At 39.0% G+C, this 22469-nt stretch overlaps 1 protein-coding gene across 1 annotated transcript; it reads right to left on the bottom strand.

Moving 5' to 3' along the window:
• Positions 1-2386: 2386 nt before the first annotated feature.
• CLDN8 (claudin 8) lies at positions 2387-4433 on the bottom strand. The gene has a single exon (XM_061134071.1). The coding sequence runs from the start codon at positions 4242-4244 to the stop codon at positions 3567-3569; it is 678 nt and encodes a 225-aa protein (XP_060990054.1). The 5' UTR covers positions 4245-4433; the 3' UTR covers positions 2387-3566.
• Positions 4434-22469: the final 18036 nt, after the last annotated feature.

Below are 22469 nucleotides of genomic sequence, written 5' to 3'. Positions count from 1 at the left end.
CAAGAATACTGGAACGGGTTGTTATTCCCTTCTCCAGGGGAACTTCCCGGCTTGGGAGGGAACTGACATCTCTGCATCAGCAGGCAGATGCTTCACCGCTAGCGTCACCTAATAGGCCTGCAATGCAGACTACATTTCTTCCTCTTGCCCTTTCTTGTTAGACTGCAAACTCTTTGAGAACAAAAACTGTATCTTGGCCATTACCAAACACCTAACACTTAAGGTGGGCTTCCCTGGTGGCTCAGAGGGTAAAGAATTTGCCTGCAGTGCAGGACACCTGGGTTTGATCCCTGGGTTGGGAAGATCCCCTGGAGGAGGGCATGGCAACCCACTCCAGTATTCTTGCCTGGAGAATCCCATGGACAGAGGAGCCTGGTGGGCTGTAGTCCATGGGATCACAAAGAGCTGGACACGACTGAGTGACTAAACACACACGTGACCCTTAAGATAATGTACCTTAATTGTAGTTTTGCAGTGTGGGAGGGGGTCATTTTGGAAACAGAGTCAACAGACGTGGTTCATGGTGGGGGCAGCAGGTGGTACAATATGAAAGAGAAAAAAGTCCAGCTGTAAAGTGAGAGCACGAAACTATATCCCTTACTTCCCTGTGATTTGTTTTGTACGTCATACGGTTTCTCCATAAAACTACATTATGAAACCTCCTTCTGCGCATAATCTGCCTCCAGCCAAAGCACTTGCTAACCCCAGTGCATCTCTTTCAGGATACTGAAAAGACATTTGGCATTGGAATTATTCTAGTTTCTGGACGTCTGTTTTATAACTGTTAGCATACTGGTTATACACTGATGTTACAGTATCATAAAGTTTGCTGTTAAGATTCTAAAATAGATTTTCCTTCTTATCTCTCTTTATCTGCTAAGGCATTTGGATTTACCTTATGGGCAACCAAGCAGTCTTACAGATAATATGGGCAGGCTGTGATGGCGTCTGATTTGCTTTTTTTTTTTTTTTTTTATTGGAGTATGGTTGCTTTACAGTGTGGTTTCCGCCCATACAGTGACGTGAATCAGCGGTACACAAACACATATCCCCTCTCTTCTGGATTCCCCTCCCATCTAGGTCACCGCAGGGCCCTGAGCAGACTGCCCTGAGCGATACAGCAGCTTCTCATTAGGTTATCTATTCTATATGTAGTAGTGGGTATACACCAATCCCAATCTCCCAATCATCCCATCCCTCCCTTGCATTTCAGAAAGAACTGAACTGGGAACACGGAGTGTAGCTGGAGGAAGGAGATCCTGCAGGTGGTTACAGAAGTCTAGAAGGTAGGAAAGAGAGGAGGCGTTAGTAAAGTGGAAAGTTGGAAAAAGGTTTCAGAGATACTCAACAGGTGAGTATCAGAAGGTTTTACTCAAGAAAAGTCAGTAGTGTTATAATTCTCTTTAAGGGGAAAAAGATGCAAATAACAAACTGAGCTGGGCCATTTGGGAGAACTTTATAACTGAAAATAATGTTTGATTAAAGGCTGATATTTAGAAAATTGGATATATTTTTTCTTTTTTCTTTTTCTCCAAGATGCTCACTTAGTTTTTCTTTATTTCTGTTCTCATGAATGTTTTGACCCAAGAGGGCAGAATTGCCTAGGATAGATCAATATTTAGTTATTGGAAAATCACCAATCTCAGAAAAAAACACTTAAAGTTTTCCCAACTAACAGTAGTTAACCAAGTTATTTTCACATACAAAAATCAGTTCACAAACTAAACATCGCTGAAGAAAATCTGCCTGCACTGAATAGAAAGTGTTTGGACTATGAAATCAGACAGTCCTTATTTTCATCGGTTACTGATTAACCGATGAACTGTTCTGAGGGGTCCTCGTCTGTGAACTGAGCTAATCATGTCAGTCTTATAAGAGATTTAATGATATAATTCATAAAAAACAATAGAGGTCTTAGTTTATAACACATGTCCCTAAAACATTACCCACTGTTATTAATTAACACTATTTCTCAGAGGCAGGGACATATTTCCCTATGGAAAGTTTGTACATAAATAGCTATTACATAATAATAATATTTGCAGGATATAGATTTTTGGAACCTATAGTATTATCTTCAAAAATTACAAATATATTATCAGCATCAAATACTAGTGTGTGAATCCAATCATGGTAAGCATATCATGTTAAATGATATATGATACTCTGTATTCTCAAAAATTAATGCTGAATCTATCTTTATCTTTAAAATGTGATTTTGAAAGCCTTTTCTTAATTGCAAAGCTGAAAATATCAGGTTTCTAAAAACTCTTTACAAGTTATTAAAATATTTTAAAAATGAAGAAAAATGAAATATCAAATTAATATCAAAAGCACAATTTATTAATACAAAGGATATAAAGCAGATACACATAGTCGATTAAGCTAGAAAAATATATATACAAACTTTCAAATCAGATTAACCGTTCAATCAAATCTGGAGGGAAACACAAAGATATAGTATACCTGTACCTTAGTAAAACTGAACAAAATTGGAACAAATGAAAATTTCACCTTTGAAAACTGAAATGACAATTTTGACTTAAATATCCACATATAAGAAGATGCGGTTCACAAAGGACAACTTGGTTTTATTTTTTGGAAATCAAATAAAGATATAAAATTTTTCTCTTCTGTTATTTATATTAATGAAAGTCCAAGGTCTCTATACAAATAGTTATTAAAATATTCATATATATATATGTATATATATAAGATTTCTTGTCAAAATGCATCCTTCTCCAGCCACAAAAACTTGAGGAAAAAAAAATCTTCACTTTCTTGAAGTCTTTAATATTTCTTAGACTATAGTTTTATCTTTCTTCTTAGTATAGCTCTGGAAAAGCAGTTTGAATGCAAAGCCCCTTGACAAAATATCTGCCTTTTAAAAGACGATCATTTAATATACAAGAAAAGGAAGGCCTCTGGAGAATGACGAGAAAGGAATTCGGATTTCTAACTCCTAGGCTGAAAAACGAGATATCAAAAAGCCATTTAGCTCCCTTTACCCTGCTGATTAAAGCTTTCATTTTAACCTTCATTATAAATCAAGTGCATTCATCACTAAGCTGTTTTTAAACAATTAATATTAACCTTCTTCAATCTTACCCCTGGTTCCCCTGAAAAGCAATAGTTGAATTCTATTTATTCAGTGTAATGAATCAGTGTTTCATTTAAAATAGAACTATATAAGCCTGTCTCTACTTATGTGACACAGAAACGTCACTCTCATCTATATACATAACACTCTGTCATAGAGAAATCACAGTTATAAAAGAATTGTCTCTAACAATGTCATTTTGAAGTAACTAATAAAAGGAGAAAACACACGAACCATTTTAGAAAACAAATTGCTGTTCTTTCCAGAATAATCAAAGCAATGTATACAATTTGTCATTCACCTGAAATCGATGATAGAATCATAAAGAGCTGATGTAATTAGATCCTGTGAGTAATGCTGGGCAGTTAAGAACAGCCAATCAATGTTCCCTTGGGTCTCAGTTTTGGAAAGAGTGGACATCTATGTCATCTGGGTGGCTTTCTAGGTAGTTCAAAAAGAGACATAACTACACGTACTGACTTCTGGAGTACACGCTCGGCGACTTCTTCGCGGTGTGGTAGCTCTTCTGGGTTGTTCGGTGGGACGGGATGGAGTATCTGTAGCTACTGCTCTTTTCCTGGCAACAAGAAACACAACAGAACAACATCCCTCCGACGATCAGCACCAGGGCCGTGGTCCAGCCTATGTAGAGGGCTTCTCCCAGCTCCCGTTTTTGGGCAATATCCACTATTGGGTTGTAGAAGTCTCTGATGATGGAGTTGGCAACCCAGCTCACAGGGATGAGCACCACGAGGCCTGTGATGATGAAGAGCACTCCGGCGGTCAGCAGAAAGTGACCTTTCACCGTCTCGTCGTCCCCCGCGCACCGGGTACACTGCATGCCAAGGACGGCCGTCATGAAAGCCAGGAAGGCGAGCACGGAGGCGGCACACATCAGTCCTCTGGCTGCCTGCAGGTCCGGGGAGAGAGCCAGCAGCGAATCGTAGATTTTGCACTGCATTCTGATGTTAGCGTGCCTCATGCAACTCATCCACAGTCCTTCCCAGAGGTTTTCAAAGACCACAATGTTGCTTCCAATGAAGGCAGACACTCTCCACTGAGGCATGACCGTGACAGCCACTGTGCCCACCATGCCCACACCACCGAGCACCAGCCCGGCGATTTGCAGGGCGTAGGTAGCCATTCTCCTCCAGGTTGGATTTTATCCGAGCAGACCTGAGCTGGTGAGGCTGCTCTGAAGCCAGGTTCTCTGCGCCCCGAGGGAGAGCAGGTTTCCTGCAGTAATGAACTCAGAACTCAGGGGTTTTTTCAAATAAGAGCTGCTCGGCTACTTCTAACTAGATTAAATCCAGTGTTGGCTGGCCGAGTTGCCCCCAGCTACTGACTGTGGCAGGTAAAGTTACAAATCAGGTGGGGCAACTTTCTCAGCCAATAAGAGGGGGGTAGTAACTCAGGTGTGTCTAAGCCCACAAGAAATACTTGGAAGGACTGGACCTGCACATAAACATTCTTTGTACTTCTCAGTAGTCCAAGAAGACAGCAGTATGTTTACCTGGAGGCATAATTAAGAATGTTTGCACAATCGTCAAGAAATGTACCAGTCCCTTGAGATGTGAAAGCTGTACCTTGAACTGGCGATTCTAAAACTTTGAGTAAGGGCTGCTATGACCAAAACATAAACTGCAATCTTTGCCTGAGAATTTGCTAGGATTGTCAGAATGCCAAAGTGAAAGGAGATCAGGGGACTGATAGATTGCTCATACCTGAGAAACCACATTCTTTGGGACACATATGATCCAAGTGGTTGATTTAATTTCTCAGCAACTTCAAAGCAAGCTTGACTGGGGTGAAATCAGGGAACAGATCATGCCAAGGGACAAATAAGGCTAAAGTAATTAAATACATAGTCTTGTCCTCCTCCATGACACCAAACATGTATTGTTTTCTTTTGAGCTAGGGAAACCACTCATTGGTATATACCTGATAATCTTAATTTATAAGGGAAAAAAAAAAAGAGAAAAAAAACCCATGTGATTTTCTTCTGGTTTCTTTTTCTGGATTCCTATGTAGCAAGTACTCACAATAGTAATTAAATGATGGCTTGACTTACAGGTTGCTATCTCATTCTGCAGCTTTATCTTTTCTGTCTTCCTAGACCTAAGCAACTAGAATTCTGCAACTGGTGCAAGTTTTCAGTTCAGTTCAGTCGCTCAGTCGTGTCCGACTCTGCCACCCCATGAATCGCAGCACGCCAGGCCTCCTTGTCCATCACAAACTCCCAGAGTTTACTCAAACTCATGTCCATTGAGTCGGTGATGCCATCCAGTCATCTCATCCTCTGTCATCCCCTTCTCCTCCTACCCCCGATCCCTCCAAGCATCAGGGTCTTTTCCAATGAGTCAACTCTTCGCAGGAGGTGGCCAAAGTATTGGAGTTTCAGCTTCAGCATCAGTCCTTCCAACGAACACCCAGGACTTATCTCCCTCAAGATGGACTGGTTGGATCTCCTTGCAGTCCAAGGGACTCTCAAGAGTCTTCTCCAACACCACAGTTCAAAGCATCAATTTTTTGGTGCTCAGCTTTCTTCACAGTCCAACTCTCACATCCATACATGACCACTGGAAAAACCATAGCCTTGACCAGACGGACCTTTGTTGGCAAAGTAATGTCTCTGCTTTTTAATATGCTGTCTAAGTTGGTCATAACTTTCCTTCCAAGGAGTAAGCGTCTTTTAATTTCATGGCTGTAGTCATCATCTGCAGTGATTTTGGAGCCCCCAAAAATAAAGTCTGACACTGTTTCCACTGTCTCCCCATCTATTTCCCATGATCTTAGTTTTCTGAATGTTGAGCTATAAGCCAGGTGCAAGTTTTAGGTGTATACAAATGGCTGGTACCTCTAAATAAAAATATATAGGACAAAGTGACTATATTCAGCAAATCAACTAAATTTGTCAATTACACGTTTTTAACACCATGTCTGCAAGAGGAGTGGGATGTGCCTTGTGCTAAGTTGTATTCGACTGTTTCCTTACAGTAAGAGGTAGAAGCCCATAAATGTAATACATTTTTGGACTTTTTCTTCTCAAAATAATACTGATGACAGCAATGGAACTAAAACAAACATTCATGTTGATTTGAGAAAACTCCCCCAGAAGTTTTCTCCCAGAGGATACCTTGAATACACTGTCCTGTCTTTCCAAGGTTCAAACTTTAGTTTCCTTTCATTTGTGCATTTAAAAAAGATCCTTTATTTTACAATTTTACTTCTCTGCTTCCTTGTACTAGCTTAACTCAGGGTATGGAAGGGTGTGTTTCCTGCTCACTTGTTAAACTTTGAAAATTTAATGGTCCAAAAAATCTTCATAGAGATATAGAGATTTAAGAAAACAGTACTTTTAAGGACGAGGAGAAGTTGCTAAAGTAAACTGTCTTATATAAAAAAAAAAGGAATGTCTAGTAGGCCAAGCTGTTATTATTTTATTAGAATGAACCTGTTGAAATTAAGAAAAAATTAAAAATTCATGTTTACAGTAATTTTCCTCATGTGTTGGGCTCATTTAAAAATGAACTTAGAGCATCTCCTTCTTTCTGACAAAAAGTACAGCATTTTCTCTTTCAGACTTGTATCAGTTAAACATTTGTAGTCAAGGGGGAATTAAGTTAAACTTGGAAAAATAATCTGCAATCCATAAAAAGAGACTTGAAATCAAAACAGTAGATTATTATTTTTATTGTTATTATTATCATCTTGGTTTGCCAACCTGGGCAAAGGGAAGGACTATACAATTGGAAAATGAGAAAAATATGACATAACTGGTTGAGATAATGACGAACCAAAATAAAAATGTATATACATGTATATATTTGAACTTGAGCAAACTCCAGGAGATAGTGGAGGACAGGGAAGCCTGATGTGCTGCATTCCATGGGGTCACAAAGAGTCGGACATGACTTAGCGACCAAACAACAACATAGATACATATGTATATCTATGTTGTTATATTCGTAGGGAGGCAAATCAAAATTTCTTTTCTAACTCTGTGTGTGATATATATTTTTAGCAGCTCTGTTGGAATATTGCAGAATATCCACATAAAACAGGAAACCAGAGACAGAAATAGAGATCCATTGTATTTGAGAGCCTTGGCCTTTATAGGAACTGCCTCCCAGCTATGGATTGATGTACCTGTTGGCTTTGTTCACTATCAAATCTCTCTTCCCTGAAGCATTCAGCTTTACCAGGACCTTATTTCACACAAAAATATTTTCCTCATTCCAAAAATATTACTACTTCACTCCTGAGATTTTCTTAGCCAAAAGATTAGGATCAGAAAGCAAAATCAGCCTTGGGTTAGCAATAGAATAATTACAGAGTTAGCTGTCCTGTCAGGAACCAGCCCAGGGCATTCAGAAAGGTTTCTTAAGTTAACCCTATGATATTCTGAAATAAGTCTGCCCCAAAGGTCAGAGGAAATGAGAAAAATAGGGACGCATGTCTAGGGACAAGTTTGCTGGGAACAGAAGTCCCGAAATTCAGAGCTTAAAATGTCAAGTTCAGGGCTTCCCTGGTGGCTCAGTGGTGAAGAATCTGGCTGCCACTGCAGGAGAGCTGGGTTCGATCCCTGGTCTGGGGAGATCCCACTTGCTGCAGAACAACTGAACTCTTGCACCGTAATTATTGAGTCTGTGCCCTAGAGCCCCAAGATGCAAATACTGAGCCCACACGCCACAACTACTGAAGCCTACACCCCTAGAGCTGGTGCACCGCAACAAGAAGGCCCCAGCAGTGAGAAGCCACAACAAGAAAGTAGCTCCCGCTTGCCACAACTAGAGAAAAGCCTGAGCAACAGTGAAGACCCAACACAGCCAGACATAATAAATAAGACAATTTTTTTAGAGTCAAGTTCATTGCTTATATTTTCTATAATATCAAATTCTTGAGAGGATTAACTTGCAGTTCAGAGAGCAGTAATGGTGAAAGAATTAGCAGATTAAGGCTTTTTTTTTTTTAACTGTTCTTTAATTCAGAGCAACAGAGCCACCTACTCAGGTTATTCTATCATTTCTATTTCCATTTCTATGGAAGAACTAAAATATTACTTAGAACCTACAAAGACTAGTATGTTCATGTTGACCTTCTGTTCCCTTGCTCTCTGGAGATCTCCCTTTTGTCTACATTATCAGAAACTTGATTTAAGTCTGACAATTAAATTTACCAAATTAAATTTAGTCCTGACAACTACATAACACATGCAAATGCTGCCGCTTTATAAATAATAACACAAAATGTCACTGTCACATTGCCCTTGCTATTATTATCCTTATTGTTCTAGCAGTTAATCCCTAACCAACAACTCTTTAGTCTGGGGTTCCTATTAATTTTCACCACTGCTTGTAGTAATCTTTGTTTCTGCCTATCAAGCTGTTGCCAATTTCTATTGTTTTCTGGATTAGTTTTTGTATTTATTTTTTTTTCTTCTGTTGTGTTGTGAGTTTTAAATCTATGTTTATTTTTAATTATTTTTCACTGTTAATTAACTGCACTTGGCTGGCCATCTTGTCCTGAGGAAAAAAGTGTACACATCAATAGGCCTCTTTGTTTGTTGCTCCTAAATTAATCTTGGACACTGCCACATGTTCTCGAACTATCATCCTGTTTGTCCTTAATAATATTCTCTGTTCTCAAAGTTCCATTAGCAGCTCTCTTGTATTTGCCACCTCTTTATTTGTTCTGCTTAGAAATGACTTCTGTATGTATGTGTCTCATCTTCTTTATCCATTAATCTGTCAGTGGACACCTGGGTTGCTTCCTTGTCCAGGTTATTGCGCATAGTTTGAAGTTTAAGTAGGTCCCATTTGTTTATTTTCATTTTTACTTTCACTGCTTTAGGAGGTGGGCCAAAAAAGATCTCGCTGTGATTTTTTTAAGTAAACCTTTTATTTTTGTTTTATTTCTTGTTTGTTTGTTTGGCCAAGACATGGGGCATGTGGAATCTTAGTTTCCCAACCAGAGATTAAAACTCTGCCTGGCTCAGAGGGTAAAGAATCTGCCCATGATGTGGGAGACCTGGGGTCAATCCAAGATCCCCTGGAGAAGGGAATGGCAACCCACTCCAGTAATCTTGCTTGGAAAACCCCATGGACAGAGGAGCCAGGTGGCTTCTAGTCCATGGGATCAGTGCAAAGACACAGACATGACTGAGCAACTAACATTTTCACTTTCACGTCACTGCATTGGAAGTGCAGATTCCTAACCCACTGGACCATCAGGGAAGTTCCAACCATCCTACTTCTAATGATTTGTGATTTTTTTTTTTTTTAAGAAGCTGAAGTTTATCAGTAATAATAATAGCTACAGAGTATTAAATGGTCCCAATATCACAGGTTACTTACATGCACTACATCTCACATTTAAAACATCCCTATGAAGTAAGGCTTATTAACTCCATTTTATAACTGAATGAATTCAGGAAAGACTGTGGCTTTTCTAAGGCCATACGGCTTTGGTTTGCCAAATCCGCAGATATAGAACCTAGATTCAGATCTAAATTCCACATTGTGTCTTGTCTTGCCTACAATCTCTTAAAGGAAACTAGAGGAAGGGACTCTCTTATATGAACACATGTGATCAAAGTTAATGAAAAAACAAAATTTGTCCAACACATTTTTTCCCCTGTAGCACATTATTGAAAACTATTTGTATGGCCAGACTTTGTGGTTTTTTTTTTTGGGGGGGGGGTCAAATATCTGATTCTTGATATTTGAAGTATATTTTGATACTCTATTCAGTGCAGTTTCTCCTGGGGAAATCACACCACAATTATATCCTATTTAAAATTTCAGAGAGTCCCCCACTCAGAAATCATTATTTGGCATCCCTTTCTTATCTGTTTCTCATTGTCATCTCCATCTTGGTAGCTTCTTGGTCCAGACTAGGTCATGGTACTTAATGATCAAATCAGTGCTGAACACATATTTGGCTAAAGGGGAATTAAACAATTTTGGTGCAATGAAGTGAACCACTTCATGTATCAGTGCTTTCAGCTTATTGTAATCCAAGAAAACTTTCCTTTGCATTTTACAGAACTTATTAGTGATCAGCAGAGGAATGATACAAGAGTTACTTTTATTTGTCCACTGAAATCGTTCTTTTCAGTGGCTCAAGAGCAACTGTTTTATCTTTGACATAAAGCCAAAATGAAAAACATTTGTAAATTGCATAAAACAGTGCTCCACATGGTTATTTGTGGAACTGCTTGAAAGACTATTTTCTTAATCTTTTCATTTCATGTCATAATGTTTCTACTAAAATGTAAAGAATGATGTGCACCTTTGAATGATAAAAGCAAAGTGTCCATGACAAAATTCAGAAACAAAATCATCATCTCCCTTAACAGATGAAACAATTTTCTGGTCAGGTGGAGATATTAATTGGGACCAGAAATTGTAACATTCAATCATGAATAGGGCCAAAAAAGAGCATTTCTCAAAATTTAATTTTGGATGTCCATCTATTCACACTGAGTTTAACTCAAGTTAATGACAAAGAGGAAGGAAAAAGAAAAAAACATGTAAGATAATATCTTCAGTGTGATTCCATACTGTTATGCTAATCTTAAGAACTATTCAATAGATATTAAATTATATTAACAAGTAAGACTATTACACAACATAATGTATTAATTAATTATACGATTTGATCCTTTCAACTACATTATTAGAATAATACTCTTATCATATTGGGCTTCCCTGATGGCTCAGAGGTAAAGAATTGGCCTGTAATACAGGAGATGAGGATTCAATTCCTGGGTCAGGAAGATCCCCTGGAGAAGGAAGTGCAACCCACTCCAGTATTCTTGCCTGGGGAATCCCATGGACAGAGAAGCCTGGCAAGCCTATAGTCCATAGGGTCGTGAAGAGTCAGACACCTGACTTATCGACTGAGCAGGACGACATTATAGAATCAGTTTTACTAAGAAAGCTCCAAGTATGGAGTTTAAATAAATGAACCACCCAAAGTCCTACAACTAACTGGTAATAAGGCCAGTGGAGGAATTCCAGTCTGTCAGACATCTGAGGTCATACTCTTGATTCACTCACTATTCCTTATAGACCTGGCTCCAAATCTGACTCATGGCTTGCATCATTTTATAGTTTTATCTCTTATTGTTCTCTGAAAAAATGCTCTGCACATAGTAGGTTTTCAATAGCATTTTGAGCAGGACAAAGAGAAATAAGGCCTCTCCATTCCCTATGGCAAAAGCCATTGTTCAATATGAGAATCTGTAAGATGAAAATGTATAACTGAAAAGACCACACACTTGGAAACCGCACGTCCTTATGAGCAAACAGTGAATAGGGGAGTTCGAGAAATGAGTTTCTCTTGTAAAGTTGGAATTAACAGGATAGGGAAAAGTAATTAACCGGGCAAATAGAGCTAAGCCATGTTACTGATTAATTTACAAAACAATTAACTTTCCACTTAAAATTCAAATTAAGATTCTGTCTGCCTTAGGCCACCAGTGTTTGCAAATTTTAATAGGGTTAGACATTAAGTGCTTTACTTAAAACCAACTTCAGACCACAATGGGTGAGAGTGTTATTGGAACAAGCTGTGCATGGCTTTTTTTGGTTTTCAGTTATTTTTCAAAAAGAGAAAATATTGCAATATATTATAACATGTCGGACTTCCTAATGTCTTTTTTAATGAAAATATGAGGAAAATTAAAAGCTGTACAATTTCTATCTCAAATATTGATACAGAGTTTTTAATTTTACAATATTTTCAAAATGATGACCATGAAATATCTTCTGGAGATTTCCAGCCACCTAACAAATATATTATGTACAGGCACCATGATAGATTCCAGGGATCAAGAAATAAATCATAGTCTCTGCTTTTTATGATTTTATATTTGCAGAGCACTGAGGGGGCGATAGGAAAAAAAACCCTGATGGGTCAATTACATTTTCATAATAAACCAAGTCTTTAAAAATAGTAATAATAGCATGTGTTTATGATTATACAGCTTTAAAAATGGCCAAATTTGTCTGTTCCAGAATGATAAAAGCCCAGCCCCTAGTCCTTTGGGTATATGTCCGTTTCAGGGAGTTACAAGAACACTACCAAATATTGCCTCGAGGGCCTTTTGGTACTTATTGAAACATGGCATCTCTGGTCTCCCCAGCAGCAGGAGCCCTGCTCTGCTTTCTGTTCCCAATATCCAGCCAGCACCCGGATCCTGAAAGACACTGGATGACTGGGTGCTGAATGGAGTCGGGTCAGGAGTTGGTGCTGACCTGGTCGGGAGGTCTCACTTTGCTCATGGTGTGATTCACTCCACCGGTGATTCAAACCATTCTTTGAAAAGGTGCACCTTTAAATGCACAAGCAGGTAAGCAGGAGAGCCTGTCTACACTCTTTGAAAAGCAGTTCCCAGGCATTTGGGGACTTCAAAGGAAGTGAAACAACCCATGGAAAGCACTGCTAGGAGACTACGCACCTTCAGCAGAAGCAAATCAACTGCCCCAGGCAGTTGCACAACTTCCTGGCTTATTCACCCTCCTATTTCTTGTTCTTCTTTTCCTTTCTCTCAGACTCTTGTTCTTCTGGGATCTTCTTTAGATTCCTGCTCCCTGGACCTGAATGTGACTGTGGATCTGGGCTCTGGAAGGCTCTCTCAGGCACGGCTTCATCTATCCCTGCCGCCTCTCACACTCCCGAACATTCCATTTCTTTCCTTTGTTGCTCAACTGGTTGGTCCTGCTCTGCCAGGCTTCCCTCCAGGTCAAGAGCTTGGAACAGGGATGCGGTCTTTGTACACAGAAGCAGGATGGAATGAATAGTAGACTCCGAGTAGGTCTGAGTGCTTCTCTGCACAACTCATTCTATAGCTGAGGGGAGCAAAAAATGCATGAAGTCAGGAGCCATCTCTGTTTTACCCACCCTCGTAGCAAAATATTACATAAGCCTGGCACATGCAAAGTGCCCTCTATTTATCTGATATTGCACAGATAGTACTGAAATCTCTATGCCCCAGTTTTGGATGTCTCCTTGGTGACTCTGGGTAACCAGGACACTGTCGCCAAGAAGACTACCTATTGGTCATGCGTGTATTTGTTTATTTTTCTTATTGCTCTCCCCCTCCAACAGAATATAAATGCTGTGGGCAGTTACTTTGTCCTGTACACTGATCCTATATCCAACCACTAGATATTATCTGGTTCTTAGTAAGAGCTCAGGAAAGAGCTCTTTTATCTTTTGAGGTAAAAGAATAAATAAATGAACAGTATCATTTCAGAAGACATTCTAAGCACACAAAATTTTGGTAATACCCTACATGTAAGTTACATCACTTTGTCAGACATTTTCAGGTCGATACCTAAGCAGAGAAGAATCTAAAATGCCATTCAGGGGCCTTTCCTGGTGGTCCAGTGGTTAAGATTCTGTGATCCCAATGCAAGGGTCCTGAGTTCAATCTCTGTTCAGGGAACTAGGTCCCAAATGCCATAACTAAAGACCCCAAAGGTGGCAATGAAGACCCAGTGCAGTCAAAAATAAAGAAATACATATCAAAAAATAAAACATAAAATAAATAAAAATAAAATATCACTCGGGCTTTGGTTCTATCAGCCTTTCACTGCACAGTTAGCTACCACCTTTAAGAGGTAAAAATAACATCCCAGTGGGCTCACGTATTTTGCTTCAGCTTTCATCAAGTTTAAGTATTCCCAGCAAACAGACTTCCATTTTCTTATTTGTTCTACCTTTCTTCTCTCTTCTCAGCACACAGATCCCCATTTTTGGCACTGTCTGTAATTATTAATCAAATACTCTTTCAATTATCTTGGCAAATATTGATAAACTGAGAATCTAGGTTACCATTTTTGTTAAATATATAATTTTAATATACCGGGGAATTATCAATTGTAATTACTTTTCTCTAAATATACTAACAATAAAGAAAAATGATAATAAAGAACACTAGGAAATTAATGAAAGATAATGTATTTACACACATATATATATTTAACTTTGAAAAGAACTTGTATGTATCTCTCATGCATTTTCTCAATGGAAAAATAAAATGTATTTTCTTCCCTACTATTTAGGAGTTGTGCTAATTTCTCTGGGAAATATACTTTGCCCATATTCAAACTGGAATTCTTATAAGTCAATGATGTTGGACACGACTTAGCAACTGAACAAAAACAACGATGATGTTGCAGGAAGGGGTTTCATTTAGAAGGAACATTAATCTATGTCAGTAGTCATCTCAACTGCACTAGCCTGCCTTTATCCATTTGCCTGTGATAACTATGAACTCAGAAATGGAAGGGAAAGAATTTCCACCACAAATGAGTGAATGATAAGCCCATGAGTGAGCTATTATTGGGGACTTACTTGGTTTCCGATAAACAGACTAACAACTATAAAACTTGAAGCAGTGATTTAATTTAAAAATAATTAGCATGTGTATGGATTGCTGTTCATGTGTGTGTGTGTTTCCCTTACCTTTCAATCAACATTTGTCTCAAATTTTGTACTGTTTTGAACAGTTATTTTTAGAATTAGAAAAAGCTTATTTAAGTGTGCTTTTAGTATCTCAAATTGTGGACAGTGGCTCTGCTGGAGACAGTAACACAGATGTGTGTATAAGTGTATGGGTGAGGTCATAAAGGAATGGCTTTCAAGTTCTGTAGACTCTGTGTTGGTTGAATTCTCTGCATGAGAATGTCTGTGTGTTAGTCCGACTAACAAAGAGTCATGTCTGACTCTTTGCGACCCCACTGACTGTAGCTAGCCAAGCTCCTCTGTCCATGGAATTCTTCAGGCAAGAATACTAGAATGGGTAACCATTTCCTTCTCCAGTGGATCTTCCCTCCCCAGGGATCAAACCTGGGTCTTATGCATTGCTGGCAGATTCTTTACCACCTGAGCCACCAGGGGAGCCTGTATAAGAGACTATGTTGATGTAATACAAAAAATAAAGTACAATTCTTCACGTCACATTTATGTAAATGTAAATACGGTTCTTATGGTTCTCTTGTGATTCAGATTCCATTTAAATAACAACTATTGATCTTCTAGCACACCCAGAAACAGTCCAAATGCTATTGCAATTGAATTAGGCTAGTCTTTAATTTGGAGATGAAAAATCCTCTTTGGCACAGATTCTGACATTGAAGGGACCCAGAGGAATTGGGTGGAGAGGGAGGTGGGAGGGGGGATCGGGATGGGGAATATGTGTAACTCCATGGCTGATTCAAGTCAATGTATGACAAGACCCACTGCAATGTTGTGACGTGATTAGCCTCCAACTAGTAGGAATAAATGAAAAAAAAGAAAAAGAAATCCCTGGGGGGCACAAGTTTCACAAAGGGAGAGACTTTCTCTTTACAGAGCAGTTCACAGCTGACTCTGAGAGTGTGATGGGAACACCCATATAGTGAATAGACTCACAGTGAACAGATTAATAGTGAGTAGATTTATTTTTACAGTGAATTGAATAGAAGACTAAGGCAGCAGTCCATCTGGATTCATACACCCTCTCAGCTCTGTTATTACAGACCATTGTCTCACTTTACAATCTAAAACACTTCACTCATCTACATATTTGTTATATTCTGTGGCCGTGTTACCAAGTCCAAGCTGGCTCTGCTTGTCACAGAACAGGACAATGAAACTAAAAGATTAAGTGTTGAGGCAAGGAATACAGCTTTACTGAACTGGAAGTCTCAAAATAACCATCTTATCAGGGTAGGTCTAGATGCCAAGTTCTTTTATAGAACAGAGTTGAGGGATGGGGTGGGTAAGAGGAGAGGAGGTGAGGAAACCAAGTAAAAAGACCATTAATCTTGCAAATATCTCCTAGTATGGCAAGCCTCTGGCAGGGGATGTGTTAATTTCTTCCTTTCTACCATCCATAGGTGGACAGGGTCCTGAATAAAGGCACTTTTAGTTTAACAGTCAGGCAGAGGGGGTAGGGTTCTCTGACGTAGACCATTATGTATGATTACATAAACAAAAAGCAATGAAAAGCAAGTCAAAGAAAGAATTCCAACGTGGAATCAGAATTGGCTCTTCCCTGCAACAGCCATACTTAACCACCCTTGACTGTACACTTGAAATCCCAATTACAGTGATTCCTTTGTGTCAGGCACTGGTGACTATGGACAATAGAAAATCAATCAACACAGTTCAATTCTGGAAAAACTCTCAAGTCTCTTTTCCATCTAAGGAGAAAATGTCCTGCCATAGACAATCACAGTAATGAACAGCTTGACTCAAATGTCATTTTAAGTCCTTCATTTGTGAATCTCTTTGTTAATTATCAAATATTGATTGCCCAAAAAGTACAGGATGGATGCTGTTCTAAGCAATGAAGATTAACTAGGGAGAAGGCACGGTCTCAGCCTCAAGGAGCTTATGGGTTAATTAGGAGAGAACTTGTGCAGCAAGTTAAGAACCACCATTAAGAACCACCCTTTCTGTGGATTGTAAGATCATAGGATTTATGACATGCTATCCCAAACACAAATACCTGCAGGGACAATGGTGTGAACTAAAAAAATGAAGCAAATCGGGACAGGTAAGGACAGAGCAGATTCCCCTAATACAACAAAAGCTACCAAAATCCAGCTGATGTTTGCCATGAGGGGGAGAGCACCTTTGTGTTATTAGAACTTTACATTATTAACAAGAAGACAGAAAACTGGGCTTTTTCATCAAATTCCTTGACTTTTAACATGGTGTGATTAGGGGCTTCCCCAGGGACTCAGCAGCAAAGAACACACCTGTAATGCAGAAGACTTGGAGAAGTTGCAGGTTCGTTCCATCTCTGGGTTGGGAAGATCCCCTGGAGTAGGAAATGGCAAGCTGCTCCAGTCTCCTTGCCTGGAAAATTCCATGGACAGAGGAGACTTGCTGGCTACAGTTCACGGGTACACAAAGAGTCAGACACGACTGAGTGACTAAACAACAGTGTGACTGCTGAACAAAATGTGGAACTAATTTGGTACAAGTTTCATCCATTTCTAACTACACATCAAGACCCTGTGACCTCTGGGTATCAATTGCCATCAAGTAAGCTAACCCCAGGGGCTTCTCTGGTGTCTTAGTGGTAAAGAATCCACCTGACAATGAAGGAGACATGGGTTTGATGCCTGATCCAGGAAGATCCCACATGTTGTGGAGCAACTAAGCCTGTCACAAGTACTGAACCTATGCTCTGAAGCCTGGTAGCTGCAAGTACTAAAGCCCACATGTTCTAGAGCCCATGCTCTGAAACTAGAGAAGCCTGCACACTGCAACTAGAGAGTTAGCCCCTACTCTCTGCAACTAGAGGAAAGTACTCACAGCAACAAAGACCCAGTACAGCTCAAAATAAATAAATAAAATTTTAAAAAATGAAAGCTAATCCCACCCATGTATCAGTTTCTTTGTCAACCCCAGGAGCGCAGAAGCTGCTGGTTGCCTCTGTGGAAGGCTTTAAAGAATGGCCCAGTGGAGGGCTTAGATCTCCTTAGATAAAGACACTGTACAAATAAACATTGTGATCACTGACATAATGTTTCACGCTAAAGAGTTGCACTGGTAGGTCCCAAACTATGGTAATTTACTTCTGTATATGACATAAACAGTTGAGGAGAAACTAGCTAGAACAGTTTAATATTCACATCTAGATTTTTTCCTTAAATAACACACACTTGTATTCTTTTTTTTTTTTTTTGGTTAACGACCTAGAGCATTTGAAAGCCTCCCAAGAAAAATATAAACCTGCTTTCAGAATGAGTCTTTGTCTTAAATAGTAGCCTCAATAATTTTCAAACTGCTCATAATATTTGTTCCCATGTTAAAGAAACTGTTGGAGCTTGAAGTGCTGTTAAAACATTAGAAAAGAAGACTGGCTGGTACATGCCCAAATTCGCTTAAGGAACACCAGAGACCAAACTTTTCCATTTCCCAAATGGCACTGGTTCACCTGTGGAGGAAAACCCTACTCTTTCCTTTGCTCCACAAATCCTGAAACAAATAGGAAAATACAGCAAAGTTGCTTCTATAGATTCACTATTTCCCTAACAGGAATTCTGTTAGGAGAGCCTTCTCGGTCAAACAAAACCTATATTCACCTGGGTTGATGTATTGCATGCTTTCTTGTTTCTCTTGTTCTCCCAGTGCCTGGGAAACATCACATGTTGATTAGCGTGATAGCTTGAGACATCCTCATTCCTCAGGTTCACCTTCATTATGCTCCTTTGAACATTGCACAACAACCCATGACAGAGACATATTCCAAAAGATCCAGACTGGCCAGTGTTCAATAGGAAAAAATCAGCACCGGTAGGATGAATAATGTAACCTAATCAGGTTCATCATTCAGTGATTTTTTTTAAAAAAGTGTTCTCACAGTTATTATGTATGAGAGCAGTACATTTATCTAGATCCCCTTTCCACTCAAAACTGTTGATGGACACGTTTGGGTAAAATCCAGCTAATTGCATGTATGGCTCCAAAAGGTTGCTGAGGCCTCTGCTTTGGTTAAACAATTGTGTTCATCACATAAGTCATACTGTAAGTAAATAGGAGATGTTGGCTCTTGAGCTAGATAAACACAGGCTTCTTAAGCATTTCAGTTAACAGCAGTGTGTAGCATTGCTTCCCAATATGCACCAACTTGAGAAATAAAGGCTTTTTTGCTTAAGCTTGAGAAATACTGAGCCTGGGAAGATATTGGTCATATAACAACATATATACTTTATGCTAACTTTACCCTTTGATAAAATAATGCTAGGTACTAATCACCCATTCAAAAATAGAAAGTAAAGCTCACCTTGAGAAAGAAAGCAAGCAGGCAAGAAAGAAAGAAAGGAAAAGAAAGAAAAATAACAGAAAAAAGACAAACTCTTCTAGTGTCATGTAGTTTCAGATACAAAAGACACAGTGTTGGAAAAAATTTAAAAACTATTTTTAAAAGTTGCCATCAATGTGCGAAAATTTGTTGTTGTTTTTCAGTTGCTCAGTTGTGTCCAACTCTATGCGACCCCATGGACTGCAGCACGCCAGGCTTCCCTGAACTTCAGGATCTCCCGGAGCTTGCTCAAACCCAAGTCCATTGAGTTGGTGATGCCGTCCAACCATCTCATCCTCTGTCGTCCCCTTCTCCTCCTGCCCTCAATCTTTCCCAGCATCAGGGTCTTTTCTAATGAGTTGGCTCTTTGCATCAGGTAACCAAAGTATTGGAGCTTCAGATTCAGCATCAGTCCTTCCAATGAACACCCAGGACTGATCTCCTTTAGGATGGACTGGTTGGATCTCCTTGCAGTCCAAGGGACTCACAAGAGTCTTCTCCAACACCACAGTTCAAAAGCATCAATTCTTCAACACTCAGCTTTCTTTATAGTCCAACTCTCACATCCATACATGACTACTGGAAAAACCATATCTTTGACTAGATGGACCTTTGTCTTTTTTCTGTTTTTTAATATGCTGTCAAGGTTGGTCATAGCTTTTATTCCAAGCAGCAAATATCTCTTAATTTCATGGCTGCAGTCACCATCTGCAGTGATTTTGGAGTCCAAGAAAATAAAAAATAAAGTCTGTCAGTGTTTCCATTTTTTTCCCCATCTATTTGCCTTGAAGTGATGGGACCAGATGCCATGATCTTAGTTTTTTGAATTTTGAGTTTTAAGCCAGCTTTTTCACTCTGTTCTTTTGCCTCTTTCCTCTTCACTTTCTCCCAGAAGGGTGGTGTCATCTGCATATTTGAAGTTATTGATATTTCTCCCTGCAGTCTTGATTCCAGTTTGTGCTCCATCCAGCCTGGCATTTCACATGATGTACTCTGCATAGAAGTTCAATAAGTAAGGGGATAATATACAGCCTTGATGTACTCATTTTCCAATCTGGAACCAGTCCATTGTCCCATGCACAATTCTGACTGTTGCTTCTTGCCCTGCACACAGGTTTCTCAGGAGGCAGGTGAGGGGTTCTGGTATTCCCATCCCTTGAAGAATTTTCCAGTTTGTTTAGCGTAGTCAATGAAGCAGTCAGTCTATTCAGTCACTCAGTGATGACCCTTTGTGACCCCATGGACTGCAGCACGCCAGGCTTCCCTGTCCATCACCAACTCCTGCTACAATGAAGCAGAAGTAGATGTTTTTCTGAAATGCCCTTACTTTTTCTATGATCCAATGGATGTTGGCAATTTGATCTCTGGTTCATCTGCCTTTTTAAAATTCAGCTTGAACATCTGGAAGATCTCGGTTCACATATTATTGAAGCCTGGCTTGGAGAATTTTGAGCATTACTTTGCTAGTGTGTGAGATGAGTGCTACTGTGTTGTGTGGTAGTTTGAACATTCTTTGGCATTGTCTCTCTTTGGGTTTGAATGAAATTTGAACAAGATATAATATAAAGAAATATTTTCTGTTTTTAAATATAATATTGTATAATATGATAAGATTGCTATATACATAATGGCCTTAGGATATGATATATTCCAAATAGCATTATTTTCTCAGGACCAATTTATTTCACAGTTTCCATACAGTCATGATGACTATAAATGAGCAATATGAATTCATACATAAAAGGGTGCATTGGGATTCAACAGACTGAGTTTCATATGCTCATCCTTGACTTTCTTAGTAATGTTGGAAAAGTAATATGGGCTTACATTTTCATTCCCCAAACACAGACCTAATAAGTTTTTAGGTACTGAGTCATAAATTCATTAAAATACTGGCATTCTATCATCATTCTTAAAAAAAGATTCAAGGAGATAATTAAATTGCATGACAATTAATATGCAAATTTATGTCTCCTTGTAAAATTGCACCTTGGATAACAACTTGATTTGTATCTATTACTGTTGATGTAAAATTTATTAGTCTTAGCTCTACAGAAAAATGCTGCTGCCCACTGAAAAATGGTGATGTCTTCTTGGATTCCAAGAGCATTTCCTTAAGAAAGTCTACTGTTATTTTGGCCATTAATGTATCTTTGGGTATCCATTCCCTTCTCCAGTGGATCTTCCTGACCCAGAGATTGAGGCCAGGTCTCCTGCATTGCAGGCAGATTCTTTACTGTCTGAGCCACCGGGAAAGCCCATTAATGTATCTAAATATATGAAATGAAAACTGAGATGCTATGGTCTTGTCTCTGGTACTGAAATAAGCAAAGAAAGGATCATACATATATGAGACTGAGTAGCAAATGTGTTTTGTATATAAAGGGTCTAGTCAACCAACAAATAAGAATAAAGGGGTATAGGGTTGTAAAATATAGTGTTTATCACTAATGAAGCATATGATTTGCAAGGTATTTTAAAAGGAATATAGTACTAATCTTTGTGCCATACCTGCAAGATAGATGTTCTTCTCTTTACTTTTCAGGTTAAGGAACTGAAGTCCACAGAGATTCAAAACAACACATGACAGATTTGGGACACCAACTTGAGTCTTTTTTCCTCCAAAGTCCATACTCTTTCCGCTCCACCATGCTTGGTTTTCAGTCATTATTCATTATATTTAAAAAAGCAACCTACATGGAATTTTTTTCTTTTTAGAGAAAAAAATACATCCAACTAACTCATTATCTAAGGATGAAGAATGAAATAATAAAATTACTTTCAATAAGTGTTTTAAAACTTCTAAAATGTATTTGTCTTAGAGTTTTAGATTATGGTCAGATTTGGGAGAAAGAAAAATTTTAAAAATCTGTTGGTGGAATAAAATATTAAAAAGATATAAATATTGAGAGAAAGGAGAAGAAAATGAGAGACTCTCAGAATGGGGATCACAAAAGTTTAGGTAAGAGGGAGGAAGTGAGACAGAGGCATAGGGAAAAGAGGAGGGAGGCAGATATAGACTGGAGGAAAGCAGGTATGGAGTTGACCTAACCACCTTCCAGCCTTGCTCTGCTTGCCTCTGTATGCTGAAGAGGCTGGAGAACAAAAAATTACATTTTGCATACTCCTTTTCAGGTAGTTCTGCACATTACTTAGACTCCAAAAATTAGAGAAACTTGTGTGAAACTTGTCTGGGCTCTGAGTTATATAAGAAGAGGATGAATGGTTGCAGCATATTCACCTTGTTGGCATTGATACTGACGTAGGGACTTTGCTTCTGGAGTCAGAGACTGTGGTGGTGACTAGCTAACATGGAAGGAAGCTTCCTGATGCTTTCTTAAGTTTTACAACATGGCAAGAGCGGCCCCTCCCTTGGTGGCTCAGATTTGCTTTGTGGTTTTGGGGATCATTCCTAAAGTCCTAGGTCAAAGTCTGTTTGTTTACTCATTCAAACAATTCTATGAAGTGTCTATCTATTCGAAAATACTACTCTCTAGATTTTAACTAGAGGGGATTTGTGAGTGCCAATTGGGAATCTTGATTCATGCAGGAGTT

This window comes from Dama dama, chromosome 31 (genome assembly GCF_033118175.1).
Source record: "Dama dama isolate Ldn47 chromosome 31, ASM3311817v1, whole genome shotgun sequence".
Taxonomy (NCBI): Eukaryota; Metazoa; Chordata; class Mammalia; order Artiodactyla; family Cervidae; genus Dama; species Dama dama.
This window is presented reverse-complemented; position numbering and strand designations above follow the sequence as displayed.

Excerpts from the sequence above, each read along its gene's own strand:
- CLDN8 (XM_061134071.1), bottom strand. The coding sequence starts at position 4,244 with ATGGCTACCTACGCCCTGCAAATCGCCGGGCTGGTGCTCGGTGGTGTG.